Below are 27,842 nucleotides of genomic sequence, written 5' to 3' on the forward strand. Positions count from 1 at the left end.
CGTGACCGCTGTGTCGCCCGCGCTGGGTGGCGCCAGGCGTGAGGCGGCCCCGGCGCTCAAGACCTGGTCCCTTCGGCCGCTCGGTGCGGTGGTTGGCTCCGGAGGCGGGGCTGCCGGCCAGTCCTGGCGGAAGTGGCGCGCGCGGCTGCCACAGAGAGTCCGCCTGCCGGCGCTGGGCTGTCGACCTCACGCCCGGTCGTCTCTCCTGCTTCCTAGGTCCAGGCCGTCGCGGACACCATGTCCGGCTACCCCAAAAGCTATAATCCTTTCGACGACGACGTGGAAGATGAGGACACCCGGCCGTCGCCGTGGAAGGACGCCCGCGACCCGCCCGACGGGCCCGATGCGCCCATGGACCGTCAGCAGTACCTGCGACAGGAGGTGCTGCGCAGGGCCGAGGCTACGGCCGCCAGCACCAGCAGGTCCTTGTCCCTCATGTATGAATCGGAGAAGGTCGGAGTCGCCTCTTCCGAGGTGAGCCTGGGACAGAACTGAGCTGAACTGGCCAGTCCCTTGCATTATAAAACGCGATAAGGGAATGTTTTGTTGACAATCTTTTGGGATTTTTTTAAGAGGGTGTTTACCTCGGGCAGCTCCCTTACCTATTATTCTGCTTGGTTGATTCCACCTCCCTCCCCCTCTCCTGTCCACCTGTCTAGTTAAAAGGTAAACTCCAAATTATGTTCTGCCTGAGGGTCAGAACTGAGAGTAAAAATGCCAACGTGCAGACCTGTATTAGGGAAATAGTGTCTGTTTTGTTTGTGTACAACTTCTTGGGCAGAAGCCTTAGACTGTAGCTCTCTAGTGACCCAGTTAAGATGTGGACTGTGTGTGCCCCAGGTGCTAGGTGATGCCTGAAGCGCTAGAGCAAAGGAAGCCTTGCGTTCTTCTCACATCCTTGACCACTTTTCACCTCACTCATGGGAATATTTAAGTCCCTTTTGCCAGGACTCCTGCTCAGGAAAGCAGATCTTGAATTGTGTCTAGACCCTTACCTTTATAGATAATGTATTGATATGACAGTCTGTTGTTCCAGTCAGCTCTTCCCATCCATTTAGAAAATTTCAGAAATTAGGAATTTTGCCTTGTCTTTCCTTATGTGTCTGTGTGTATGAACATGTGTGTGGGTGTCTCCTGAAGCCAGAAGAGGGCACCTGGAGATTCCTTGGAGTTTGGAGTTACAGTTGTGAGCTGCCAAATATGGGTGCTGGGAACTGAGCTGGTCCTCCAAAATCTAGTACACTTTTGGAGGGAAGGGGAGTTTTGCTTTGGTGAATAGTCTGTCTATGAAGCCCCAGGCTAGCCTGGAACACAGAATCCTCTGGGGTTACAGGCATGCACTGTTGTGGAATAAGGATTATTTTAAGATACCAGGTTGTCTCCTAAGTCTGCTAATAGAACAGTTGTTTGGGCAGAAAAAAATAAGAAATTACTGATATATCAGCTAAGAATAAACTTAAGTATTTTGCAGTTTTGAAAGGTAATAGTTGAAACCAAGAATTGTCTTCCTTCTCCCTGGCCACAGGGACTTGGGCAGATCTGAGGTGTCTTGATTACTTTCACTTACAGTCCTCTCTGTCATTGCATTGCTGCTGCTTTACCTTCTCCTACCTGTCCCTGTTGTGGTATCCCTGGTTGCCAATGTATCATCTGCCTCTAGGAAGATGATATGTGCGTATGGTTCTTACATCTGTGTACCGAATGCTTAATGTTCCAGTCCAGATCAGCTGGGTGCCTCGGTGAACAAGTCACTTTGTTTTGAGGTTAGGTCTGACCTTGAACTCAAGAACCTCCTGTCTCAGCCTCCAGAGTGCTGAGATCATAGACTTGCGCCAGATGCCAGATGCCCACAGTGAACACATAGATCCTCTGGAAGAGCAGGACACACCGTGACCTGCTGAGCCATCTCCAGCACCAAAAGAGAACCTTTCTCAATAGTGTTCAATAGTGTGCATCATTCTGTCATCCTGGCTATCCTGGAACCTGTGTAGAATGACTCAGTCAGAGATGTATCTGACTGTTCCTGGGGGCGCTGAGGTTCAAGGTGTGCCAGCACACCTAGCATTTTTATTCTTTTTAACTTAAAAGTGAGATATTCTTTACATATTGCCCTGTATATTATTTAGTAGTACTGAAGGCTATTTCATAGTTAAATACAATGAGGATTTGGAGGGGGGGAGGCAGGCTAATGACCATATTGTATTCTACTAAATAGATGCCTTTTGTATACAACCATTCTCCTAATAGAGAACAGTATAGTACCTGCTTCCTACATGGACATCGTGTTTGTATACCTTTCACTACCTTGGCCAAAGTCATTCACCCTCCCAGGACACTCTGCCTCTCCTGTCGCAGTATGGCATACTACAATGATCTTTTTTCGGAGCCTGGTGTTTCAGTTCAGCAGAGCTCCGCAACAAACCTACTGTTGAAATGGGGGCTGTGTCGACCCCGGTGGGCGAGGGCAGTTGACACATGATGTGCTCAGCCACCTTGGTTAGCACATGTTCCTCAGGAGCCCAATCATTGAAAATCTTTCCAGTCCTTGTCACTGAAGCCACACTGGGCATTCGACTCAGAGAGGTGGGAGAGACAGACAGACAGCATCCCTCTTTTTTTTTTTTTTTTTTTGGTTTTTCGAGACAGGGTTTCTCCGTAGTTTTTGGTTCCTGTCCTGGAATTAGCTCTTGTAGACCAAGCTGGTCTCAAACTCAGAGATCCGCCTGCCTCTGCCTCCCGAGTGCTGGGATTAAAGGCATGCGCCACCACTGCCCGGCGACAGCATCCCTGTTAAGCTGGAGCAGTAGCAAGAAAAAAATCTTGAGATTTTCCCCAGTTAGGGTCAATCCATTACCAAAGGTGTACTCTTGTTTTCTAGAAAACTAGTGGGGAGCAGTCATTCCCAGTGAGGGCGTCCCGGCTCCTCCAGAGTCTTTCATGGGCATGCTGATGAAGCCTGTTTCTCAGCAAAGACTGGTAAGGACAGAAAGACAGCTGCTAGATCAATTCCTCTCCAGTCCTCAGGGATTTTTTTTTTAATGTACCCTAATAACCAATATGTGTTTCTGAATCTACTCCATGCCGAGGAAATCTCCAGCACATACAGAACCCAGCAAGTTCCATGTTTGCTCAGCCATACCCACTAGAACCTGTTAGTGTGGGTGTTTATTACCTTGGGAGATGAGAGAAATAATGAAGAAAGTTTCTTTCTTATTTTCCTTTCTGAAATAGAGTTTTATATTGCCCAGGCTAGCCTCAAACTTGCCGATCCTCTTGAGTTCACTTCCAGAGTGCTGGGAGTGCATGCCTGTGCCATCGCACCCAGTTTTTCCCCAGTCTCGGGGGATAAATTCCAGGTTTCTGGATTCACTGCCTTGACCCCAGATTGACAGTCATATACTTATCAGTTAATAGCTAAGTTTAATTTCAAACTCATTATCAGGCCCACCTGATAATGCTTTAAATGTAGATTGTGGCATGAACAAGTTGTTACTGCTGCCCTTGGGAGGCCTCAACATCATTTGCTATGTGTTTCCTACTGGGTTTTGATGGGTCCCACCCACACCCTTCTGTGCTCACCACACAGTTCCACTTCCCCTCAGTTACTCCAGCTGCCTAGACTAGTGGCCCTCTTCAACTCAGCATTTACCCCACCCCACCCTTGAGACTCTCTGATACACTCCTTAAACCAGGCCAGGAATCTTTACTGGGGTTTGGTTCACTGTGATAAAGAAACAACCATGTTGTAATGACCTTTGTATTGTTTTTCCCATGAAACAGCTCAGTGAAGCAAGGATGTGCCTGCTCCTCAGTTCTCAGCACCACAGGGTGGCTAGAGAGTTGGGCTGAACTTGCCCTTACCCTGCGTGGGTTATGTGAGCCTTCAGGGTGGAGTTCGGATTGTTAAGTCCCCACCTGATCAGTAGCACTGGAAGCACCCTTGGCAGACATGAGTTGTCATGAGAAAGTCCCCCAGACTGTTCCATGCTCAGCCAGCAAAAGCCTCTGATCCCCTGAGCCCTCACAGTACCCTGGAACATAGCCCGAGTGTGTCTCACATCAGGCTGTCTATGCTCTAGCACGGGCTTTCTCTCCCTGACCTCTGCTTCTTCTTGCTCTCAGGAGTCACTCACAGAAAAGAGGAAAGGAGGAACCTTGTCTGTACTTTCTTGGCATTGCAAGAATATCCCCTCTTTTTTTTCCCTGTTTGAGTTTAGAAAACTCTTGAGGCTTAAAGAAGTTGGGGGATCAACTGTAATCATCTCATAGTCACATGGAAAGCATTTCCTTGTCCTTTGTTTTTAGACAGGGTCTCATGGAGCTCGACTGGCCTCCCCCTCTATGGTCCTGAGGATGGCTCTGGACTCCTGATTCTCTGCTGTCTCTTCCCAAGAGCTAGGATTACAGGCATGTCCCACCAGCCCAGTTTACAGAGTGCTGGGGATTGAGATCCTAACATCCTGTGTGCTGGGCAAGCACCCTTACCTGCTGAGCCACATTCCTTGTCCAGGAGTCAGGAGTTCCCCCACACACACTCCCCCAGCCACCCTGGGCCAGTACTGGCCTCATTCTCACAGAGGCAGATGGAAAAGTCAGCACAGTTCACTTCTGAGCTATGGGAGCACACCTCCAAATCCACAGCATTCGAGGTCTATCTTCAGCATGGCTGGAGTATAGTCTTAGCCAGCCCATCCTCACAGGAAATGCTGAGGAAGTACTACCAGCCCCCGCCCCCACCTCATGCCCCGCCACACCCCTTCCTCCCTAGTTGGTCCTAGGTCAGAGCGCATTAGATCCAGTCATTTCTTATTCCTTTTAGTGAGGAGTCTGACCAAAGAAACTCTTTGCTTTGCTGGTTTCATGCTCTCCAGTGAACAACAGGTTCTGGTACATAGACACTTCCAGAAATAACCCTCTCTCCTCTGGCCTTCTGCCTCTCAGAGGAAAAGCCATCTTTACTTAATTCTCTATGTTCTCATTGTAATGCCTATGTCAGGTGTCTGCTTTCCTCTGCAGCTGAGAAGCTGTGTCGCTTGTGAAATGAGATCTCCCTGAAGTCCTGGGAAAAGTTGTCAGGCTCTTTTGCTTCCCCCGAAGCTTTCTTAGTGGAAAAGAGAAGTAGCTTTGAGAAAATCCTGTCATGATAGGAAGAACTGACTGCTAGAATCCCCAAAGGCCTCTGGCCTACCAGAGCTTCGCCCATTTCAGCCCTCAGTGTCAACTGTTGTCCTGTCCAGTCATCCAGAACTGGCTGTAGCTCAGGGTTGAGCACTGTATGTTACAGTCATCCAGAATTGTGGCTGAAGTTCAGGGTTGAGCACTGTATGTTACAGTCATCCAGAACTGGCTGTAGCTCAGGGTTGAGCACTGTATGTTACAGTCATCCAGAATTGTGGCTGAAGTTCAGGGTTGAGCACTGTATGTTACAGTCATCCAGAGCTGTGGCTGTAGCTCGGGGTTGAGCACTGTATGTTACAGTCATCCAGAATTGTGGCTGTAGCTCGGGGTTGAGCACTGTATGTTACAGTCATCCAGAACTGTGGCTGTAGCTCAGGGTTGAGCACTGTATGTATGTTACAGCCATCCAGAACTGTGGCTGTAGCTCAGGATTGAGCACTGTATGTATGTTACAGTCATCCAGAATTGTGGCTGTAGCTCAGGATTGAGCACTGTATGTACGTTACAGTCATCCAGAACTGTGGCTGTAGCTCAGGGTTGAGCACTGTATGTATGTTACAGTCATCCAGAACTGTGACTGTAGCTCGGGGTTGAGCACTGTATGTTACAGTCATCCAGAATTGTGGCTGTAGCTCGGGGTTGAGCACTGTATGTTACAGTCATCCAGAACTGTGGCTGTAGCTCAGGGTTGAGCACTGTATGTATGTTACAGCCATCCAGAACTGTGGCTGTAGCTCAGGATTGAGCACTGTATGTATGTTACAGTCATCCAGAATTGTGGCTGTAGCTCAGGATTGAGCACTGTATGTACGTTACAGTCATCCAGAACTGTGGCTGTAGCTCAGGGTTGAGCACTGTATGTATGTTACAGTCATCCAGAACTGTGACTGTAGCTCGGGGTTGAGCACTGTATGTTACAGTCATCCAGAATTGTGGCTGTAGCTCGGGGTTGAGCACTGTATGTTACAGTCATCCAGAACTGTGGCTGTAGCTCAGGGTTGAGCACTGTATGTAAGGCACTGAGTTTGACCTGCAGTATGCAAAATAGTACTAATAATAAAGAAAGAAGAGAAGAGGAGGAAGGAAGGTAGAAAAAATATACATGGGTGCAACAGAAATCATGTAGCCCTGGTGTTCCACAACAGTCTGTGAGGATGATAAGCTTGGAGACTCTGAAGATAAGTTATCGGGTCCTTTTTGTCTCTGAAAACTAGCTCTTGCAAGTTTGTTTGACACAGTGCAAAAATATTTTTCTTTTCACTTAAAAATTCCTAAGCTGTCCAGCAGTGGTGGCGCATGCCTTTAATTCCAGCACTTGGGAAGCAGAGACAGGCGGATCTCTGTGAGTTCGAGGCTACACTAGTCTACAGGTTGAGCTCCAAGATAGGTTCCAAAGCTACACAGAGAAACCCTGTCTTGAAAAACCAAAAAAGGAAGAAAGGGAGGGAGGGAGGGAGGGAGGGAGGGAGGGAGGGAGGGAAAACAACAACAAAAATTCCTAGGCTGGGAACGGTGGTACGGGCCTTTAGTGTCAGCAGAGGCAGGTGGGTCTCTGTGAGTTCAGAACCAGGCTAAATAGTGAGTTCAAGGCCAGGAACTCTCCTTAGTCCCTCTCCTGTCCAACTTCCTCGTGAGTTCCAGGACTACATATTGAGATCTTGTCTCAAAAAATAAAAATGCCTAGTGGTGGAGATACAGCTTAACAGAAAACAGAGTTTAAAGAAAAATTCAAAAGCAAAGGGGTCCTGTGCCTCACTCTTTGGGGTCAGAGCATGGCCTCACACTCTTAGGTAGTTGGCTAACTCAAAGAGGTATACCTAATGAGCAAAGTACAACTCTTGAGAACTGGCCACAACACAAAGTGCTGACTGGGATTGAACTTAAATTTTTACCAGGTGGTTTCTTTACAGTGTTTCACGTGTCGTTTTGCCTTATTTAGCCCTTTGATAGAAAAGGCAGTACAGTTTGTTTACATGTCTCGGTCTCTAAACCAGTGGCTTTCAGCCTTTCTAATGCTGTGGCCCTTTAATGCAGTTCCTCGTGCTGTGGTGACCACAACCATAAGATTATTTTCATTGCCACTTCATAACTGTAATTTTGTAATGTTATGAATTATAATGTAAATATCTGTATAGTGGGTCTTTATATGGATGGCTCTCTAATAATGAGATAGAGACTTTTATTCATTATGAAAGTTTAGCTTTAGCTTAGGCTTGTTCCCAACTAGCTCTTAAAACTTAGATCAACCGTTTATATTAATCTATCTATGTTCTGCCTTGTGGCTCTCCTTAGTACCTCTCCTGAGTATCGTATGTCCAACTTCCTCCATACGTAGCTAGTGAATCTTCTGCCTCAGATTCTTTTCCAGAGTTCCAATCTCTGCCTGGAAGTCCCGCCTATCCTCTTCTGCCTAACTATTATTTATTTAATAAAGAGTCTCTTCAGCTCTTTATTAAATAAACCAATCAGAAGGTACCTTGGGCAGGTTAAACAGAGACACATCTTCACACATTATCCCAACATCCCCCCTGATTCCAAAAAAGGCTGTTTCTCTAACACCAATAAACCACACAGTAAGAGCAATTATCAGGTAAGAATTAGATTCACTCTGTCCAGTCCATTGTCTTTGGCAACTTTAGAGAAAGTACTCTATTCTCTAATCCTGTCTTGGTGAGTCCAGACTTTTTTTTTTTTAATATTTATTTACTATGTATGCAGTATTCTGTCTGCTTGTACGCCTGCAGGCCAGAAGAGGGCACCAGACCTCATTACAGATGGTTGTGAGCTACCATGTGGTTGCTGGGAATTGAACTCAGGACCTTTGGAAGAGCAGGCAATGCTCTTAACCACTGAGCCATCTCTCCAGCCTGAGTCCAGACTTTTATACCTAAGTCACTTTCTACCATAACTTATATTACCAACCTAGAAATATCTTTTTCGACCTTAAAACATTTTCTTAGATAAACAACTTAAACGTTTATGTCTCTCAATTTTTATAAACTTTACATCCTTTTGTGAGTTTCTTTTCTGGATTTGGTAACAAGGAAAACTGTAAAACTTTAACTATTTAGTCTTCAATCACGTCAGAGACCTGAGAAGGATAAATATCATTTGAGTAAACAAGAAGTGTAGAGCAAGCAACTTTCAAAACTATAGAAATGACAGAGACTGCTGACTGCCTGGACAGTCATCCAAGGTTTCTTTGACAATGTTGGGCACCCATCTTCAGCCAACAGGCCTAAAACATCTGACACTTTTCTGTAAAGCAGGAATTTTGAAGGACTGTCCAACTTTGTCTTGGCAAAGTTCAGTTGACTTCCTTTGTGTTCTAGTTGTCCAGTTTGTAAATTCTGTCAGTAGTTAAGGCAAGGGCATTTTTTTTTTGGCCCCATGGCTAACTTTGCCACATGTGAAGTAAGTAAGCTCCATGTGGAGGTTCTTTGACACCTGTCGTCTTCTTTGAAGTAGATTGATACTGCCTAGAGCAGATGTGTCTCACTTTCATGAAAAATCTTATGTTATTAAAATATCCTAAATGTCATATTCTGTAGATCTCTGAAGTGTTTGAAGACCACATATCTATCTAAAATATATCTCTGTTTAACCTTGAAAACATACCTAACTTGACTACAAGTTTGATTGTTAGAGTAACTACTAACCTCCATTTCTTAATTATCCTAAACATTTTTTTTCCAGGGGACCTGACACCTTCGCACCAATGCACATAAAATAAAGTTAAATAGAAAATTAAAAAAAAAAACAACAAAGTACTGTTGGATTTTTCTACAACTTCCTGTCTTGTAGGATTGTGTGGTATACCTGTAATATGCTTTATGTTGTAATATTGCAAGAAAAAAACTGTTTCATTTTACTAGAGCCATCTACTGGAACATTGTCAGTCTTAATTTGTACAGGCTTCACATAATAGCCATAATTTCTAATAAATGTATAATTACAGAATCAGCCTTTTCAAAACCCAAAGCTGTTGCACATTAAAATCCTGACTATGTGTCTATGGTATGGTACACATACTTTAATTTTCCAAAATCTGCAAAATAAAATATCCACTTGCCAAATTTCATTTCTTTGGGTAACTTCCTACAATTAAGGGAGTGTAGTTATACAAAGAAAAAGTAGAACATTTCCTTATAATTTGCTAGGCTTGTTGCCAAGTGTCAGAAAAATCTTTCTTTGAACCTTTCCTGTTAACATGGTGTTTCTTATGAAAGTCTGAGGCTTCTAGCACATTTCCTATTAATAGCTGATTAATTTCATCATGACCTTGTGCTACAGGGCCTGGTAGACCTATATATGATCTGAAAGTGTTATTTACAAGGGATGATTTCTATTTCTGATGACCTGTTGTAGTTGAATAAGATAGCGAAGTTAATTCTGAATCATCTGGAATAAATTCAGTGGTTTCAATATGCAAAACAACTCTTTCTGCATATAGAGCATCAGTCTAATAATACCATGAAAATAACATATAATTCTGTTTTTTTAACTGAAGCGTATGGTCTTTGAGGCACTTTACTTACTTTTCCCGACTTATCACCTGCCTTTCCTGATTGATTTGCATCAGTTTAGAATGTAGGAGCTCCATAAATTGGTGTCACTTTAAGTATATGAGGGAGAATCTAATTAGTTCTTTTTATAAACTGATCTCTTTGGGATATATGTTGTTAATCAGTTCTAAAATATTACTGCAAGCTTTTTGCCAGTGTTAATTTTCTACCCATAATGAGGAAATTTCAGCATTAATAAAGTAGCCCAATTTCTGCTGGATCTATTCAGGCTAATTGATGAAGTCTCATTTTTTCCTTTCAGAATCAATTCAGAAACCCTTTCTACATAAGTATTTAATTTTTTGTTCTGTTTGTATGCAAAAAATATCCATTCTAAGATATTATTTTTCTCTCTTAATAAGAATTCCTGTGGAAGAATAAGTAGACAGCAAAATAACTAAAATAGAATCGAGTTTTGAATCCAAACGATCCACAAGTGCATCCTTTAATTTCTTTTCTACTGGATCTCTTAGCCTCAGATGATAATTTTCTTGGACTATTTAAGTTCAAATCACCTTGTAAAGTTTAAAATAAATTGGTTAGCTCTTGAGTAGTCAATCCAATTGTGGGTCTTAGCCAATTATTATCTACCAGCAATTTTTGGAAATCATTTAAAAGTTCATAATTTAGCCGGGCGGTGGTGGCGCACGCCTTTAATCCCAGCACTTGGGAGGCAGAGGCAGGCGGATCTCTGTGAGTTCGAGACCAGCCTGGTCTACAAGAGCTAGTTCCAGGACAGGCTCCAAAACCACAGAGAAACCCTGTCTCGAAAAACCAAAAAAAAAAAAAAAAAAAAAAAAAAAAAAAAAAAAGTTCATAATTTATTTCCTCTGATTTGTACTTTCTGTGGTCTGATTTTCTGTAAACCTATTTTATATTCTAGATAATTAATAGATTCTCCTCTTTGTATTTTTTCAAGAGTAATTTGTAATTCCTAACAAAACAAAATTCTCTCTCTCTCTTTTTTTTTTTTTTTTATTTTCGAGATAGGGTTTCTCTGTACTTTTTGGTGGTGCCTGTCCTGGAACTAGCTCTTGTAGACCAGGTTGGCCTCTATCTCACAGAGATGCCTGCCTCTGCCTCCCTGGTACTGAGATTAAAGGTGTGCGCCACCACCGCCCAGCTCTGCTTCCCATGTAGATTAGATCCATGTATGTCTCTTTTAGGGTCCTCATTATTGTCTAGGGTCTCTGGGATTGTGAATTGTAGGCTAGTTTTCTTTGCTTTATGTCTAAAAGCCACTTATGAGTGAGTACATATGATATTTGTCTCTCTGGGTCTGGATTACCTGTCTCAATATGATGTTTTCTAGATCCATTCATTTGCTGGCAAACTTCAAGATGTCATTGTTTTTTCTACTGTGTAGTACTCCATTGTGTAAATGTACCACATTTTCCTTATCCATTCTTCAGTCGAGGGGCATTGGGGTTGTTTTCAGGTTCTGGCTATGACAAACAATGCTGCTATGAACATAGTTGAACACATGTCCTTGTGGCACAATTGAGCATCCTTTGGATATATACCCAAAAGTGGTATTACTGGGTCTTGAGGAAGGTTGTTTCTTAATTTTCTGAGAAATTGCCACATTGATATCCAAAGGGGCTGTACCAGCTTACATTCCCATCAGCAATGCAGAAGTGTTCCCTTTTCCCCACAACCTCTGCAGCATAAGTTGTCATCAGTGTTTTTGATCTTGGCCATTCTTACAGTCTTAAGAAGGAATCTTAGAGTTGTTTTGATTTGCATTTCTCTGATGGGTAAGGATGTTGAACATTTCCTTAAGTGTCTTTCAGCCATTTTAGATTCCTCTGTTGAGATTTCTCTGTTTAGATCTGTACTCCATTTTTTTTTTTTGGATTATGTGATCTTTTGGTGTCCAATTTCTTGAGTTCTTTGTATATTTTGGAGATCAGACCTCTGTCTGATGTGGGGTTAGTGAAGATCTTTTCCCATTCTGTAGGCTGTCTTTTTGTCTTGTTGACCGTGTCCTTTGCTTTACAGAAGCTTTTCCGTTCCAGGAGGTCCCATTTATTAATTGTTTCTCTCAGTGTCTGTGCTGCTGAGGTTATATATAGGAAGTGGTTCCTTGTGCCAATGCGTTCAAGTGTATTTCCCACTTTCTCTTCTATAAGGTTCAGTGTGGCTGGCTTTATGTTGAGGTCTTTGATCCATTTGGACTTGAGTTTTGTGCATGGTGATAGATATGGGTCTATTTTCATTCTTCTACATGTTGATATCCAGTTATGCCAGCACCACTTGTTAAATATGCTTTCTTTTTTCCATTTGATATTTTTTGCTTCTTTATCAAAGATCAGGTGTTTGAAGATGTATGGATTTATATCTGTGTCTTCGATTCAGTTCCGTTGGTCCTCCTGTCTGTTCTTATGCCAATACCAGGCTGTTCTCAGTACTGTAGCTCTGTAGTAGAGTTTGAAGTCAGGGATTGTGATGCCTCCAGAAGTTCTTTAATTGCACAGGATTGTTTTGGCTATCCTGGGTTTTTTAATTTTCCAAATTAAGTTGAGTACTGTCCTTTTGAGGTCTTTGAAGAATTTTGCTGGGATTTTGATGGGCATTGCGTTGAATAAGTAAAAAATTTTAAACTTCTTTTTAAACAAGGCCTCTCTATGTGGCCTTGACTGGGCTAGAAGTCTGAGGGTGGGGGATGTTACTTTGTTTGCTAATACCTTAGAAAAGAATGGAGGCCACAGCAGCCCTGTAAGAAACCAGACAGAGCATGGGCCTGCCTAGAAGTCACACAAGCGCATCTGTCTCTTTCTCCCAAGTTCCCAAGTTCTGGCATTAAAAGTGTAGGCTACTGTTCTGGCTACACTGTTTTTTAGACTGGGTCTCACCTAGCCCAAGCTTGCCTCAAAGTCACTCTATAGCCAAATATAACATTAAATTAATCCTCCAGCCTCCACCTCCCAACTTGTGGGATTATAGGTGTGTGTGTCCGTGCCAGGTTGATACTAAGGATCCAACCAGGATTTTGTGCATACCAGATAAGCGCTCTACCGGCTGAGCTACATTCATTCCTAGCCCCAAACTTTAATATACCGTGATTTTGGAAGTAGGGGGAATGGCGTGATGCTACTGCCTCTTGCCTTCTGCAGGAGCTGGTCCGGCAGCGAGGAGTCCTAGAACACACCGAGAAGATGGTAGACAAGATGGATCAGGATCTGAAGACAAGCCAGAAACATATCAACAGCATTAAGAGTGTGTTTGGAGGATTTATCAACTACTTCAAATCCAAACCAGTAGAGACTCCACCTGAACAGAATGGCAGCATTGCACCTCAGCCCAGCAACAAGTGAGTGTGTAGCATCTGCAGTCTGAACATGTAAACAGTAGAAACAGGTTCTGTGGAAGAAGCCACGGCAGGCATCCTGGAACTCTGTAGTCACCTGTGAGAAGGGACTTACCTCGGACATGCTCAAAGAGAAGCTACTCCACTTACCCCCAACTGTGTTCATCTGATTGATGAAATCCTACTCCAGTCATTGTGACTCCAGTCTTAGAAAGTTTAATCAATACAAATGTGACTCATTTACAGAATGTTTTCTTACCAAGTTCATCCCAAAAGGCGGACATAGTGGGGCCTGTGTGTAATCTTGTTGTAGGGACTGAGGCAGGAAGATAGCAAGTTCAAAGCAACCGTAGGCAATTTAGCAAAACCTCGTTTTAGAAAAATACTAATAAGCCAGATGTGGGGCTGGAGAGATGGCTCAGAGGTTAAGAGCACTACCTGCTCTTCCAAAGGTCCTGAGTTCAATTCCCAGCAACCACATGGTGGCTCACAGCCATCTGTAATGAGATCTGGTGCCCTCTTCTGGTCTGCAGGCATTCATGCAGACAGAATGCTGAGAATACTGTACACATAATAAATAAATCTTTTTTAAAAAATGCCAGATGTGATGGTGCATACTTGTAATCAAAGCAACTCAGGAAGCTAAGGCAAGAAGGCCTAGATTTTAACACCAGCTATGAGACAGGTCCTTAAATAAATGCTAATGAGGTGGGCTCAGCAGGTAAAGGCCCTTGCCGCCAAGCCTGATGACTCGTGTTCAGTCCCTGGGATCTACATGGTGGAGAGAGAGAACAAACTTCAACAGCTTTTCCTCTGATCTCTACACTTATATATACACAAAAAATAAATAAATGTAGTTCAGTATACCATATATACGTACAACATATACATGTATGGGCTAGGGATGTGGTATATTGGTAGAAGACTTGCATAGCATGTGTGAAGTCCTAGATTCCCTACCACCACCACCACCACAGAAAAAGGATCATAGATATGAGTAATGTAAAAAAAAATCTTCTTATCCGTCTTCTCTGTATCTAATCTATCTATTAATTTCTACTTTAAAATTATAGATTGTTTACCTCAAATTTTTTGGGAGGAAATATAGTGAAGTCATCCTTAAGGACTTGACAGGCTTTGGCACTGCCTGTTCAGAAATAAAAGGCAGGACTTGAGAGATGGCTCAGCAGTGGAGCACTGTGCTTTCACAGAGGACCTGGGTTCAATTGCCATCACCCATGTGGTGGCTCTCAGCCATCCATAAAACAGTCCCAGGGAATTCGATGTCCTCTTTTGACCTCAGAGCACAAACATGGTGTCCAGACGTGCTTGCAGGCAAACACTCATGTATATAAAATCATCTTTAAAAATAAAAGACAAAAGAATTGGGTATTTGTTAAAAACTGATGGCCACTATTCATGCTTCAGGTCATTTTTGTTCTTTGTTGTTTTGTTTTAAAGTGTTTTTGTTTCGGTTTGGTTTGGTTTTAGTTTTGTGCGTGTTGTGGAGAGGGGAATCAGCCATGTGCAGAACACTTGTAGGAATTTATTCTCTTCTTCCTCCATGTGGGTCCTAAAGATTAAACTCATGTTGTTTCATTTAGTGACAAACCTTTACCTGCTGAGCCTTCTCTCACAAGCCTTTGTTTTGTCTTATTTTTTGAGAAATAAGTAACAGGTAACCAAGGCTGCTCTTGAAATCACCATTTAACTGAACATGACCTTGGATTTCCTGATCCTCCTGCTGTCATCTCCCAAATTCTGGGAGGATAGTCTTGCACCTCCACACACAGTTTGAAATACTGTTTTACTAGTAAAGTCTGGATATATAAGGATTGGGGATGTAGCTCCATTAGCAGAGTACTTGCCTAGCATTTGGAAGCCCTGCTAAATCTCCACTTCCAAAGGGCTTCAGAGACAGGCAGTGGGATACCCTATAGTGGGCATTGTTTTCTCACTCCACATGGTCTTCAGCCAGTCTCTGAGCACTTGCAGTTCTCTGACTGGTGGCCGCTTAGTCAGAAGCTTTTGCAATACTGGTGATGCTGGGACATTTGCAGCAAGTGCTTTTGCCAGGTGGCTCTTACCCATGATTGTTTTGAGCTAGTAACTCTCCCCAGAGCTGTACTTCTTCACAGCAGACTTCCTGAGCAGCTTCAGATAATTTGGAAAGCCAGCTCTAGACCTTTGGCAAACTTCTGCCCCTTCTTTTCCAAAGCTGTTCTCACTGTTGGGGTCACTTAGCTCTTGTGGTAGAAGAAGATGCACCACCTGAGGAAGAGTCCCCCATGCCACAGTGATGGTATTGGTCCAGCTCGCTCACTCGCCCCCCTCGCTCTCTCTCTCTCTCTCTCTCTCTCTGCCACTACCTCCCGCAATTTCTTTTGAGGGCTGGGTGAGTTAGAGTCTCATATAGCCCTAGTTGGCCTTAAACTGATAATTTAGCCAAGGCCAGCTTTGAATTCTTTGCCCTTCTACCTCCATCTCTAAGTGCCAAGAATACAAGGATGTGCCACCACTACAAGAAGGAATTACAGATGTCTGTGAGCCACCATGTGGGTGCTGGGAACCGAACTCAGGTCCTCTGCAAGAGAAACAAGTGCAGGCTGGAGAGATGGCTCAGCAGTTAAAAGCACTGACTGGTCTTCCAGAGGACCCAGGTTCAATTTCCAGCATCCACATGGCAGCTTGCAGCTGTCTATAACTACAGTTCCAGGGGCCCTGACACACTAATGCACATATGATAAAAATTTTTAAAAAGACCCTATTTTGTGTATGGATTTTTAATTAAATTTTTTGTTTTGTTTGTTTTGAATTTGTGCCTGTGTGTGTGTCTTGTGTGTGGATACCCACAGAGGTCAGAATAGTGTTAGATCCCATGGAGCTGAAGTTACAGATGGTCGTAAGCTTCCCAATGTGTGTGCTTAGATCTGAACTTGACATCCTCTGGACGAGAAGCAAGTGCTTTTAACTGCTGAGCCATCTCTCTAGCCCTGCCACTCTGGGTTTGTTTATTGTTTTTGTTTTTTGAAGACTTAAATTTCTAAGTTGATTTACCTGTCATTCAGGTCATATTTAAAAGCCATTCTTTGCTTAGGTTAAAAGTGAGTGATAGATTTTTATGTTATTATCATAATAAAAGAAATGTGGGGCCAGGTGAGGTGTAATCTCAGAACTTGGAAGGTGGAGGCAGAAAGATCAGGAGGTTAAGGTGATCTTCAACAGCTACATGTTGAGGTTGAGGCTAGCCTAGACTACACTAAAAAGAGGAAAATAGATCATAGGTCATAATTTGCTGATCCTTCATCAAAGGCACCCACTTGGTCTGTTAATGGACTTTTCATCCACCTGACCCAGGACTTCCTGTCCTGAATAAGGTCTTCCTCAGCCCACTCTGTGGCTCCAGAATGGATAGCAAAGGGAAGCCTTGGATATGTGACACAAAGGTGTGGTGGAAAAGATGGGCGACCCTGCTGTGCACACTCGCACAGAGGTAACATTGTCATGTGTTTTCCTTTCATGTTTTCTTTTCATCTGAAGATTGAAAGAAGCCATAAATACAAGTAGAGAGCAAGAAAGCAAGTACCAAGCCAGCCACCCAAACCTCAGAAGACTGCAAGGTGAAGGTGAGTGAGCACGTGTGTGAGAACTCGGGTGGGTCTCTGTTGGCCCTGGACTCCAGTGTGGGGACAGCTGCCTCCACAGCACCACATGCTGGGTGATGACATCAGGGACACAAGGTGTTCTGCGGATCCAGAGGTATGTGTTATGGTGGGGTTCCCTCCCTTCCTCGCACCCCCATGGAGTTTGGTTAAGGAAGTGGGAACCTGTATCCCACTAGACACGAACCATCTACTGGTGTAGCTCTGAGAAATTCTAGTAGTAAAAAGCCAATTGTAAAGCTAGTTATTACATAACACACCTATAATCTCAGCCCTTGGGAGGTAAAGGTGGGCCAATCAGGATTTGAGTCTAGCCTCAGTTACATGTTGAACTTGAGGCTAGCCTGGGATATATGAAACTCTGCCTCAACAAACAAAACAAGAAGAACCCCCCCCCCAAAAAAAACACCTTATTTGTAGGAACAATCCTTATTGTAAATAAAATGGTCCTTAGAGGTGTTTTCCTCCACCCAGGATTCATGAGTATGTTAAGAGCGAAAGAATATGGTTTTGTATGTAACTAGAGTGGCTAATCAGATGGCCTCTTAAAATAAGAGAATTTATTCTGGGGTGTCATGTTGGGTCCATTTTCAGCATGTGGGTCTTTCACAGTTGGAAAATAAGCCTGGTATAGTGGCTTATGCTTGTAGTCCCAGCACTCAGGAAGTGAAGGAAGGGATATTGTGAGTTTGAGTTTGGGGTCATTCTAGATTATATAGCCAGACTCTCAGAAAACCAAAAACAACAAATGATGATGCCAGGTGCTTTAGTCAGAGTTCTCTAGAGGAACAAGACCAGAGGGATGAGAGTACTTGTGTGCACGTGTGTCAGAATTTAATGAATCACTTCAACATAGTAACAACAGCAGAATCACACCTGAGAGCTGAGACACTCAGTCCTTGAAGCTGACACCTTCAGCAGTGGGAGGAGTCCCACCACAGACATCTCTTACTGGGAGTGGCCCACCAGTGCTTACTCCGTCAGTAATCCCAATCTAGTGACCGAAGCCTGGAAGAGTCCTGCAGAACCTCTGGTCCCACATCTAAAACAAAAGCTTGGAAAAACTGGGTCTACTCTCAGGGAGGGTTCAATAGCCCAGCAACAGAGCAGATCAACTTTATCTGGGCTCCTAGCGGGTACCCCCAGAGTCTGCCCACGTCAGTCAAGGTGGTCAGAACAGGTCTTCAGGTGAGGCTCCCTACGCAGGTGATTCTAATTTGTGGCAAGATGACATTAAAACCAGCCAACTAACCAACCAGGTATATTAGTAGACGTGAGAGATGGAGGCCTGAGGATCAGGTGCTCAAGGCTGTCTTTGATTACCTAGAAAGTTCAAGGCCAGCTTGAGATACAGGAGACCATCTCAGACAAGACAAGGCTAAAAATAAAATTTAAAAATAAGGAGAGGGACTAGAGAGATGGCTCATTGGAAAAGAGAGCTTGCTGTGAAAGCCAGAGGACCAGGGTTCAAATCACCAGCCCTCATTTAAATGCCACTCTGTTTGTATCTGTAATCCCAGCATTACAGGGCAGAGACAGGTGGATCCTAGCGGCTGGCTAGCTTGTCTAGCCAAGATGATGAGCTTCAGGCTTTATGAGAGACTCTGGCTTAGAAACAAAAGCAGATGTTGTAGTGAACGTTTCTGTTGCTGTGATGGAACACCAAGACGAGGAAGGCAACTTAGAAAGAGAGCTTTTGGTTGGGCTTATGATTCTAGAGGTTAGAGTTCATAATGGCAGCAGGAGCAGTTGAGAGCCCACATTTTGAACACAAACAGAAAGCAGAGAGCACTGGGGATGGTAGGAAGCTTTTGAAGCCTCACAACCCGCCCTACTTAGCACACCTCCTCCAAAAGGCCACACCTACTAATCCTCCTCAAACAGGTCCATCAAGTAGAAACCAAGTATTCAAACATGAACCTATGGAGGCCATTTTCATTCAAACCACTACCGTGGAGAACAGGAGAGGAGACTGTTCTCTGGCTTCCACAGGACTCTGCATGGGCACTTGCACACATAAGTGTGCATATATACCACACATGCAAAAATAAAAATAAAGGAGAGAAGCTGCTTTTGGCCAATGGCTTAAGGGGAAATAGCCAGGCCAAAAGCAGCTTCTTTATTCATTAACCAATAAAAGCAACACATATATAGAAAGATTTCCCACACCAGGCTTCCTCTATGAAGGTATCTCTTTCCTTGCTCTCCCTCTCTGTGGTTTTTGGTTTTTTTGAGACAGGGGTTCTCTGTAGCCCTGGCTGCCATGCAACTTACTGTGTAGATCTGGCTGATTTAGAGATCTGCCTGCCTCTGCCTCCCAAGAGCTGGGATTAAAGATGTGTACCACCATGGCCCAGCTAGTTGGATTTTTTTAAAGCATATTCATTTTTGCTCACCTGCTCGGAGGCAGGCAATAAATAAATAGTCAATCTTAAGCTTAATTTTGTAACCTAACTCCATTTCCTTTTGTCTCTTTGAGATCATCTTACTATAGAGCTCTGGCTGGCTTTGAATTCATGATTTTGCTGCCTCAGCCTCCCAAATGTTGGAGTTTCGGCTGCAAACCACCACTCCAAGTAACAGTTTGATCTTTGCTTTGTTTCGTGTCTTGTATGGTTTGATGGTTTTACTGTGTTTCTTTTGAGACTGAGTCTCATTTAGTCCAGTCTGGCCTCTAATTCATTAATATTCTGACCATCTTGCTCCATGTGCTAGATTACAGGCATGCACAAATAGTTTAACAACTTTTGATTTTAAACCATCTGTGCCAGCTCTGCCAGATGTAGTAGCATGCACCTGTAGTCCCGGCTATTACAGAAATAGCTTGAGCACAAGAGTTTCAGGTCAGCTTGTGCAACATAGTGAGGCCCTGTCTCAAAAGCACACATAACTAAGCTCACATACAAGCTCACAAAATTAAGAGGTAGACGGGTTCATGGAATACCTCTGCTGTAGAGTGCTTGCCTAGCATGCACAGGGCCCTGGTTCCAATCCTCAGCTTAAAGAAACAAAACAATCTGTGTCCCAGAGCTTGCCTGTGAGCTTGTAGCTCTGCATTGACAGTTCCCTGTTGTATTGTTACATACATGCGTTTTTCCATATCTCACCTGGTGACTTGTAAGTTGAGAGTCATCAATCTGCTAATGTTGGGGGACAGGCTGGAGCGCAGACTTGACTTCTCCAGCCTGTAACCCTGTCCCATTCCCCCTCCTGTCTCTCTGCATGGCCTCAAAGCCAGCCACCTCCTTCCTCCCACCCTTTTCATTCTTTCCTGGTATGAGTGATCCCTGGGGACAGATTCCTAGGACTTCGGAAAAGAATGGGCCAATTTCACAGAAGAGCAACCTTCAGTGAACTCTCCCTCTGGTGTTTCTTTCTGGACTAGACCCCATCTCCAAAGAGCCCGCTTCTGCTGTGACTACTGATGTTTACCCAAAGAACTCGAGCCTTCGTGCCTATCACCAGAAGATCGACAGCAACCTAGGTAAGTCTGGGAACTACACAGCCTCCAGACAGCTTATGCTGGGCACAGCCTGGGCACCCAGCCACATCCTTGCTTCCTCCCCATGTCACAGCCCACACAGTGTCCATCTTACTGCCCCACTCTCTCGGGAACCTGTCCACTTCTCTCCATTTCCTGCTGTCTGTCAACCAAGTCATCCTCACCACTTAGTTGACTCCTGACCAGACCCAGGCATCTCTGGGGCTTATATCCTGTATCTAGGATAAAGCCGCATGGCTTACGTGGGTGCAAAGCATCTGAACTCAGATCTTTTTTTTTTTCTTTAAATATTTATTTATTATGTATACAATATTCTGTCCGTGTGTATGCCTGCAGGCCAGAAGAGGGCACCAGATCTCATTACAGATGGTTGTGAGCCACCATGTGGTTGCCGGGAATTGAACTCAGGACCTTTGGAAGAGCAGGCAATGCTCTTAACCACTGAGCCATCTCTCCAGCCCCCCTGAACTCAGATCTTCATGCTTGTTCAGCAAGTGCTCACACCAGAGGCATGTCCCACAACCTACCAGGCTGTTTTAGCTCAGCCTTTTTTTTCCTGTCCTTACTGTCCTCAAACTCAAGAAGCTTCATGAGACCTGGGTGAATACCCATTAAACTTTTACTTTCCAGGAAACATAAGGTCACAAACCCCTGTAATCCCAGCAATTGTGGCTACAATAGGATTGCAAATCCTGGGCCAGCCTGGAAAATGAGTGAGATCCTGTCTCGAAATGAAAAATATAAGGAAACTGAGGGTGTGACTCAGTATCAGAATGCTTCCCAGCACATGCAAGGCCCTAGGTTTTCTTCTCCAGCACTATGGAGGAAGATGCTGTTTTGTAGTAATAAGGGCGGCGGGGCTGCGTCCCCAGCACCCCAGCCGCCCGCACGGCTAGCTTATGCCCCGAAATAACAACACACAAACTATTCATTTAAACACTGCTTGGCCCATTCTCTTCTAGGCTAATTCTCACATATTAATTTAGCCCATTTCTAATCATCTGTGTGTAGCACCCCAAGGTGCGCTTACAGGAGAGATTCTAGCCTATGTCCATCCTGGGTCGGAGCTTCATCCCGGGAGCAGGGCATGGCGTCTCTCTCAGGCGTCTGCTCCCGAGAGGAGAGCTGTCGAGACTGAGCTCACTTCCTCTTCCTCCCAGCGTTCTGTTCTGTTTACTCCTTCCACCTATCCTCTAACCAATAAAATGGGCCAAGGCAGTTCCTTTATTAGCCAATGACCTTCCTCCATCAGCTGTTTGTGGTAGTGGCCCTATGATCTTTTCAGGCAGCAGAAGCAGGGAGGTCACTGTGACTTCAAGGCCAGTTTGGATTGATAGTGAGTTTCAGACCACCCAGAGCTGTCTATCAAGACTATGCTAAAACACACACATATAAACAACATACTAACTGTGGTTGTCTGGGGAGAGGAGAGAGGTAGTGGCTTCTACTTAGGTTAACCACATAGTACTCTGTAGTAAGAATATTTCTCTTCATGTCTGTGTTTTGAGACATTTGCTACAAGCTGTGATAGTCTCTTAGACAGGACTCTGGAGTCCAGATGAGCATCCAGAGGGGCAGGAAGCACCTGGAGATACTGTGACTGCCTGTCACTTCCTTTTCACAGATGAGCTGTCCATGGGACTGGGCCGACTCAAGAACATAGCCTTAGGAATGCAGACGGAAATTGAGGAGCAGGACGACATTCTTGACCGGCTTACAACCAAAGTGGACAAGTTAGATATCAATATAAAAAGCACAGAAAAAAAAGTTCGGCAACTCTAAAGAAACTGAAAAAGGAATTCTACTCAGTTGTGATGAAAAGATTCAAAAGCCTCTTTTAAACTCCTAAGGAATGTTGTTGATTACATGGTATGTAATTTAACATGTGTGTTCAAATGTGGGTCTTAAGAAATTTTAGTTTCCATGGAAAAATATGTGTGTTCCACATTTTGGTAAGATCAACACCTCTGAAGTTCTGTGAGCTGTCTGCTGAGTTGTAGTATTAACACGGCAGACTAATTGTGAACTTGAGCCTTGGACTGCTGTGCTAGGAGGGGAAGAAACCTGCATTTCTCCTTTCATGAGTATTTGCACAGATGTGGGTAGAATGTCAGCCTCAGAATGGCTGCCTTCTGTTTACTCATTTGCTGTGTTTCTCACTCCAAGGCCTTAATGTGAATTCAGATGTGAAGGAACCCTTGGGCTTGTGGCAGGAGGAAGGGTCCTTCCACACCTCTACATGTCAGTCATTGTGGACATGCCTGCACACACACTGAGCACACTGTAGCTCTCTCTCCCTGAAAACGACCCATGTTAGATCCAGAAATGGCCTCTGTTCTTGTCCTGTATTTCAGTAGAAGGATTCAGACAGAACGGCTGGACTTGACACCTGCAAGTGTAGATACTGGATAAGCCCTTCTTCCCCACCTACTTTCCATCTCCACGACTCAAGGCCATCCAGGTAGTTGATGGGGAAGGAACCCAGGTGGAGTTGGTGGGCCTGAGTATCACACAAACAAAAACCTTTCCACTGAGCCCTCTGCCTATGGGAATAATACCAAGGCAGTGTTTATGTGGTGCCTGACGTCTCCTTATCCACCTGGGACCTCCACCCAGTCTCTGTGTTTCTACAAAGTACCCACCTAGTTTGAGGGCTTAGACCCACAAATGATACTAACCTTCTGTAAGACGACTTGACCAAGAAAAAGCCCGGGTACAATTTTAGCAGCTAGGCATGTTGATTCCCTTCATCTTTCAAATGAAAATATTTAGAAGCATTAATTAAAATTGATTTCTAGAACAATTTTTCCTTGTTTTGGTACTTCCAATAAAATCACTGAAGTCATAGAGTACTTGACTATCTTAAAATCAAATTCACATATTTTGAAGATGGTAAATGGGTCTTTTTTTAATAGTAAGGTAAAAAACTAAAATGCCAGTACCTTTTTGCCTTAAAAGATGGCTTGTGTACCATGTTGGGACCCTTCCTTTAACATCTGGAGTCTACAGTATCATAAGCAAAGCAAACATCCGGGCTGTGGGGGTGGCCCAGTGGTTAAGTACTTGCTCTCCTCTCTCAGGGCCCTGGATTGATCTCTACCACTGGGTCGAGAAACTGAAAATGGCAACAACATGATTACTGATCATGTAGCGACTTGTACACACTCCTGTCACAAAATACCCAACCTTTCTGACAATACGGAGTCAGAGAGACACCATGTAGCTGCCAGAGACAGACGCTGGAACATTACCGAGTAAGCCGCAGCCTCGTGGCAATACACAGATTAATGGAGATGGCTTAATTTAAGATATGAGGTAGCCAGAAATATGCTAAAGTCATTGGCCAAGCAGTGTTTTAAGTAATATAGTTTCTGTGTGATTATTTCGGGTCTGAACTGCTGGGCGGCTGGGAAACAAACAAACGGCCTCTTGCCACAGACAAAAAGGAGTGCCAATGTCCATCTGTCTCTAGATCTGAAGATATGATTGTGGTGGACCTTTGTGAGCTCAAGGCCAGCCAGGACTATATACCAAGACCCTGTCTCAAGCAATATAAAGAGACCAATTCATATATATATTTCTACTTGTGATTGTTTTCAGCTTTTCTGTTTTTGTTTTTTATTTTTCTAAGACAGGGTTTCTCTGTAGTTTTTGGACTCTGTCCTGGAACTCATTCTTGTAGACCAGGCTGGCCTTGAACTCACAGAGATCTGCCTGCATCTGCCTTCCATGTGCTGGGATGGGATTAAAGGCTGTGACACCACCGCCTGGCTGTTTTCAGTTTTTCTATAAAACCTTCCATGTGTCATAACTATCGCTTTTTATCCGCATCAGCCATAGCCTTGTGGAGTTAATCACCTGAGAGCACCTTCCCTTAGCAGCCGAGTGTCCATAGTTAGTGGACTTGAGGCAAAGGAGCATTTGATGCTCCTTCCTTCGTTTTGTTAAATTAATGATTTCAATCTGTCTCCTTTCCCAATCTTTTTAACTCCATGAGTGTGAAACCTGTCTTCCTTCTAATGTTTAGCATCTAAACCACTAGAGGGCCTCGAGCATTTTGTTCTGTTCTTCAGACTCATGCTGTGGTCTGCTGAAATTGTCCCTTGGCCAGCTGGAGACTGCTGGTACCATTAAAGGACCTAAGGAAGGTCCAGAGTCCTTATCACATGATAATTGTGACCAGATCTGCTGGCTGACAGGTGGAATCACAGCACTTAGGAGGCAGGAGGGTTGCCGTGAGTTTGAGGTTCAGGATGAGATCTTTTCTCAACAGAATTCATGGCTGTGGTGGGGAGAGGAAGGACTCGTCCGTGCACGCTGGCCTAGGAAGTTAGTGGCAGTGGAGTGAAATGGGCTTCCAATGTCACAGAGCAGGCCAGTGAACATATCCTTGACATGTGAGGTCTGCAAGACAGACTGACACAAACTGTCTTCAGAAAGGTGACGTTTGTAACTTTAGGTCAGCTATATGCTAAGCGTGCTACTAAAATAAGTGCATTCTCCTTCCTTCTATCACGTACTGACCTGGAACCTAGACACACTAGAGTGACCTCATGAATTGTTTCTCCTCATTCTGTAGGAGAGGCCCGAAGTTCATTCATGTAATAACTAAAAAAAGATAGTGATGCGTTTTCTCTTTCTCCTTATAAATGAATGTGTGATTTTAAGTGTATAATGTATCATTTAGTAAACATTTTCTAATTTGCCTGAATAAGCCTTTTTCTTCAGGTGTATGTGAGTGTGTGTGTGTGTGTGTGTGTGTGAGAGAGAGAGAGAGAGAGAGAGAGAGAGAGAGAGAGAGAGGTGTCAGGTGACCCTCAGGTGGTGTTATTTAAGCGCTGTCCCATCTTGTCTCTCACTGGCCTGAAATTCAACAGCAAACAAAAACAAAAAGCCACCTTTTTCTTTTTCCTTGTGCTGGGATTTCAAGCACATGCCACCATAGTCAGCTTTCTTGTAATGGTCCATGAGATTCAGGGATGAGATAGTTTGGGTCACCAGGCTTGCTTTGCAAAGACTTTACCAAAAGAGCTATCCATCTCCCAACCCTGTGTACAAGGTTTTGGTTTGGTTTTTGTTTGTTTGGGGGGTTTTGTTTTTATTTTTTTAGATAAGGTTTCTCTATGTAGCTCTGGCTGTCCTGGAACTAACTATGTAGACCAGGCTGGCCTCGAACTCACAGAGATCCACCTGCCTCTGCTTCTTGAGTGCTGGGATTAAAGGTGTACACCACCATGCCCAGGTGTACGGAATATTTTCTTAAGGTTTTAGTTTTTGTTGTTTGTTTGGAGGGGGGGATGTCTGAGTCTGTGTGTGAGAGAGAGAGAGAGAGAGAGAGAGAGAGAGAGAGAGAGAGATGAGTCAGAAGACAACTAAGGATTTTGTTCTCTCCTTTCATCATGCGTTCCAGGGATCAGACTTTTAGGCAAAAACTTTACATCGTGGGCCATTTTGCTGGCCATTCCGTAGGGGTTTAAAGTCTACTAATGTTGTAAGGCATTGTTAACTCCAGCGAATGAATTATGTGCAAAGTGGTAAACTACCAGGGAGCATGATAGCACATTCCTGTAATGCCAACATGTGAGGTGAGTGGAGGCAGGAAGATGAGGATTCAAGATCCCTCTCAGCTACCAGCAAGTTCGAGGCCAAACAGAGCTCCATGAGATCAAGTCTCAGAAAAAGGAAGAGAGCAGTGGAGCCACCACTGAAGGTTCTCATTGGGCAGGAACTGAGCAGTGTCTTTGTTCATCAGATCAGCTGTCCTCCCTTCAGCTTAGGAAATGAGCATCTTCCCTGAACAAGAAGTTGATTTTCAATCAGAACCTACGTCCTGTGTATTAGTGTCAAGTCATGGGTGCAGGGAACCCTCCGTAAATTTTAGTGTTTGGTCCTTGAGGAAGCCTCAGAGTTGAAGAGAGCGAAGTGGTAAGCCATGTATTTAGCACATAGAATACCGTGGGTTCGGTTCCCAGCATCACTACAATCAAACAGATAAAAGTGAGCCAGAAGCCTAAGGTCATCAGGAGCTTCTCCAGCCTGTTAGTTATCTCACCCCCTCTGCATTAAGACCAAAACCCAGAAAGCAGTTGATTTTGGGGGCTGGAGAGATGATGCAGTCATTAAGAGAATGGCTGCTCTTTCAGGGACTCAGGTTCAACTCCCAGCACCATGTGATAGTTTACAATCATCCATGATTCCAGTTTGAGGATCCAACACTCTCTTCTGGCCTCCACAGGCACCAGACAGACATTTCGTACGCAGACATACATCCAGGCAAAACATACACATAAAATCCTTTTTTAAAAAAACCTGAATTTGTACCCAGGCATGGTGGTGCACACCTTTAGTCCCAGCACTCAGGAGGCAGGAGGGTGTCTGTGAGTTTGAGGCCAGCCTGGTCTACAAAGTGAGTTCCAGGACAGCCAGGACTACACAGAGAAGCCCTGTCTGAAAAACGAAACAAAACAAAAAACCCTAAATGTAGCATGAATTCTAATTGGTATTATAATAGTAAAACCTTGAGTCAGCTATTGGGTAAATGCTGAAGATCAGAGAAGCAGAGCAGCCAGCCACAGGAGAATTCTTACCTCTACCAATGCTCAGACCAAAGGCCCAATCCTGTCCTCAGACTGCATCTCCAGACTGCATCTGAGCTCTTGGCTCCTCCTGCCTTATATTCTTCTTTCTGCCCAGCCGCATCCCTTCCTGTCTCCACCTCCCTAGTGCTGGGATTAAAGGCGTGGTGTAAACTACCACTGCTTGGCTGCTAGTGGTTTAGCTCTGCACTCTAACCTTCAGGCAAGCTTTAGCTGTTAAAGTACAAACAAAATATCACTACGCCTGAATTTGGTTTTTTTACCCCAGGCTGTCTGTCTCAGTAAATGCTGCCACCTCACCAGCTCAAGGTGAAGTTTCTAGAGTTACCAGTTACTAAACACTGCAGACAAGGTGATTTATAGAGCTCATGGTTCTGGGGTGGGGGAAGGGGGGGTCTAAATTTGAAGGGGTCACACCATCATGGCCTTTAAAAAAGAAAAAAACTGGTGCTGGAGAAATGGCTCAGAGGTTAAGAGTACTGGCTACTCTTCCAGAGGTCCTGAGTTCAAATCTCAGCAACCACATGGTGGCTCACTACAGATCTGGCTAGCATGCATGCCAGCAAAGCACTATATACATAGTAAATAAATAAATAAGTCCTTTAAAAAAAACTGTGTGTGTGCGTGTGTGTGTGTGTGTGTGTGTGTGTGTGTGTGTTCTTGTGCCCAGCACACGTGGAGGGATGGAGGGGTAACAACTTTCAGGAGTTGGTTCTCTCCTTCAGGTGGGGTCCCAGAGATCAAACTCAGGTGGTCAGGCTTGGAGGCAGGTGCCTTTACCCACTGAGCCTTCTGACTTTGAGACAGCAAACTCCATTAAATGACAGAGGATTGTATTTGAAGCCCATAGGCCAAATATCTCCATGGCACAGTGCCACTCTAATAGTAGGACAAAAACAGCCCCCCAAAATACACAAACGAGAGTCCCTGTGCTCCAGTCGTATTACAGCTCTGCAGCCCCCAAAATACACAAATGAGAGTCCCTGTGCTCCAGTCATGTTACAGCTCTGCAGCCCCCAAATACACAAA

General features: G+C 44.2%; 1 protein-coding gene across 1 annotated transcript; it reads left to right on the forward strand.

Annotated features, from left to right (window-relative positions):
- The first annotated feature begins 59 nt into the window (after positions 1–59).
- On the forward strand, positions 60–23,066 carry Snap29 (synaptosome associated protein 29). Its single transcript, XM_041678195.1, has 5 exons — positions 60–474; positions 12,860–13,056; positions 16,594–16,679; positions 20,101–20,199; positions 21,842–23,066. The coding sequence occupies exons 1-5, from the start codon at positions 238–240 to the stop codon at positions 21,997–21,999; spliced, it is 777 nt and encodes a 258-aa protein (XP_041534129.1). The 5' UTR covers positions 60–237; the 3' UTR covers positions 22,000–23,066.
- The last annotated feature ends 4,776 nt before the right edge of the window (positions 23,067–27,842 follow it).

Source organism: Microtus oregoni, unplaced genomic scaffold (assembly GCF_018167655.1).
Source record: "Microtus oregoni isolate MIOR12 unplaced genomic scaffold, Mior012 000029F_ref0000214, whole genome shotgun sequence".
In the NCBI taxonomy this organism is placed as follows: domain Eukaryota; kingdom Metazoa; phylum Chordata; class Mammalia; order Rodentia; family Cricetidae; genus Microtus; species Microtus oregoni.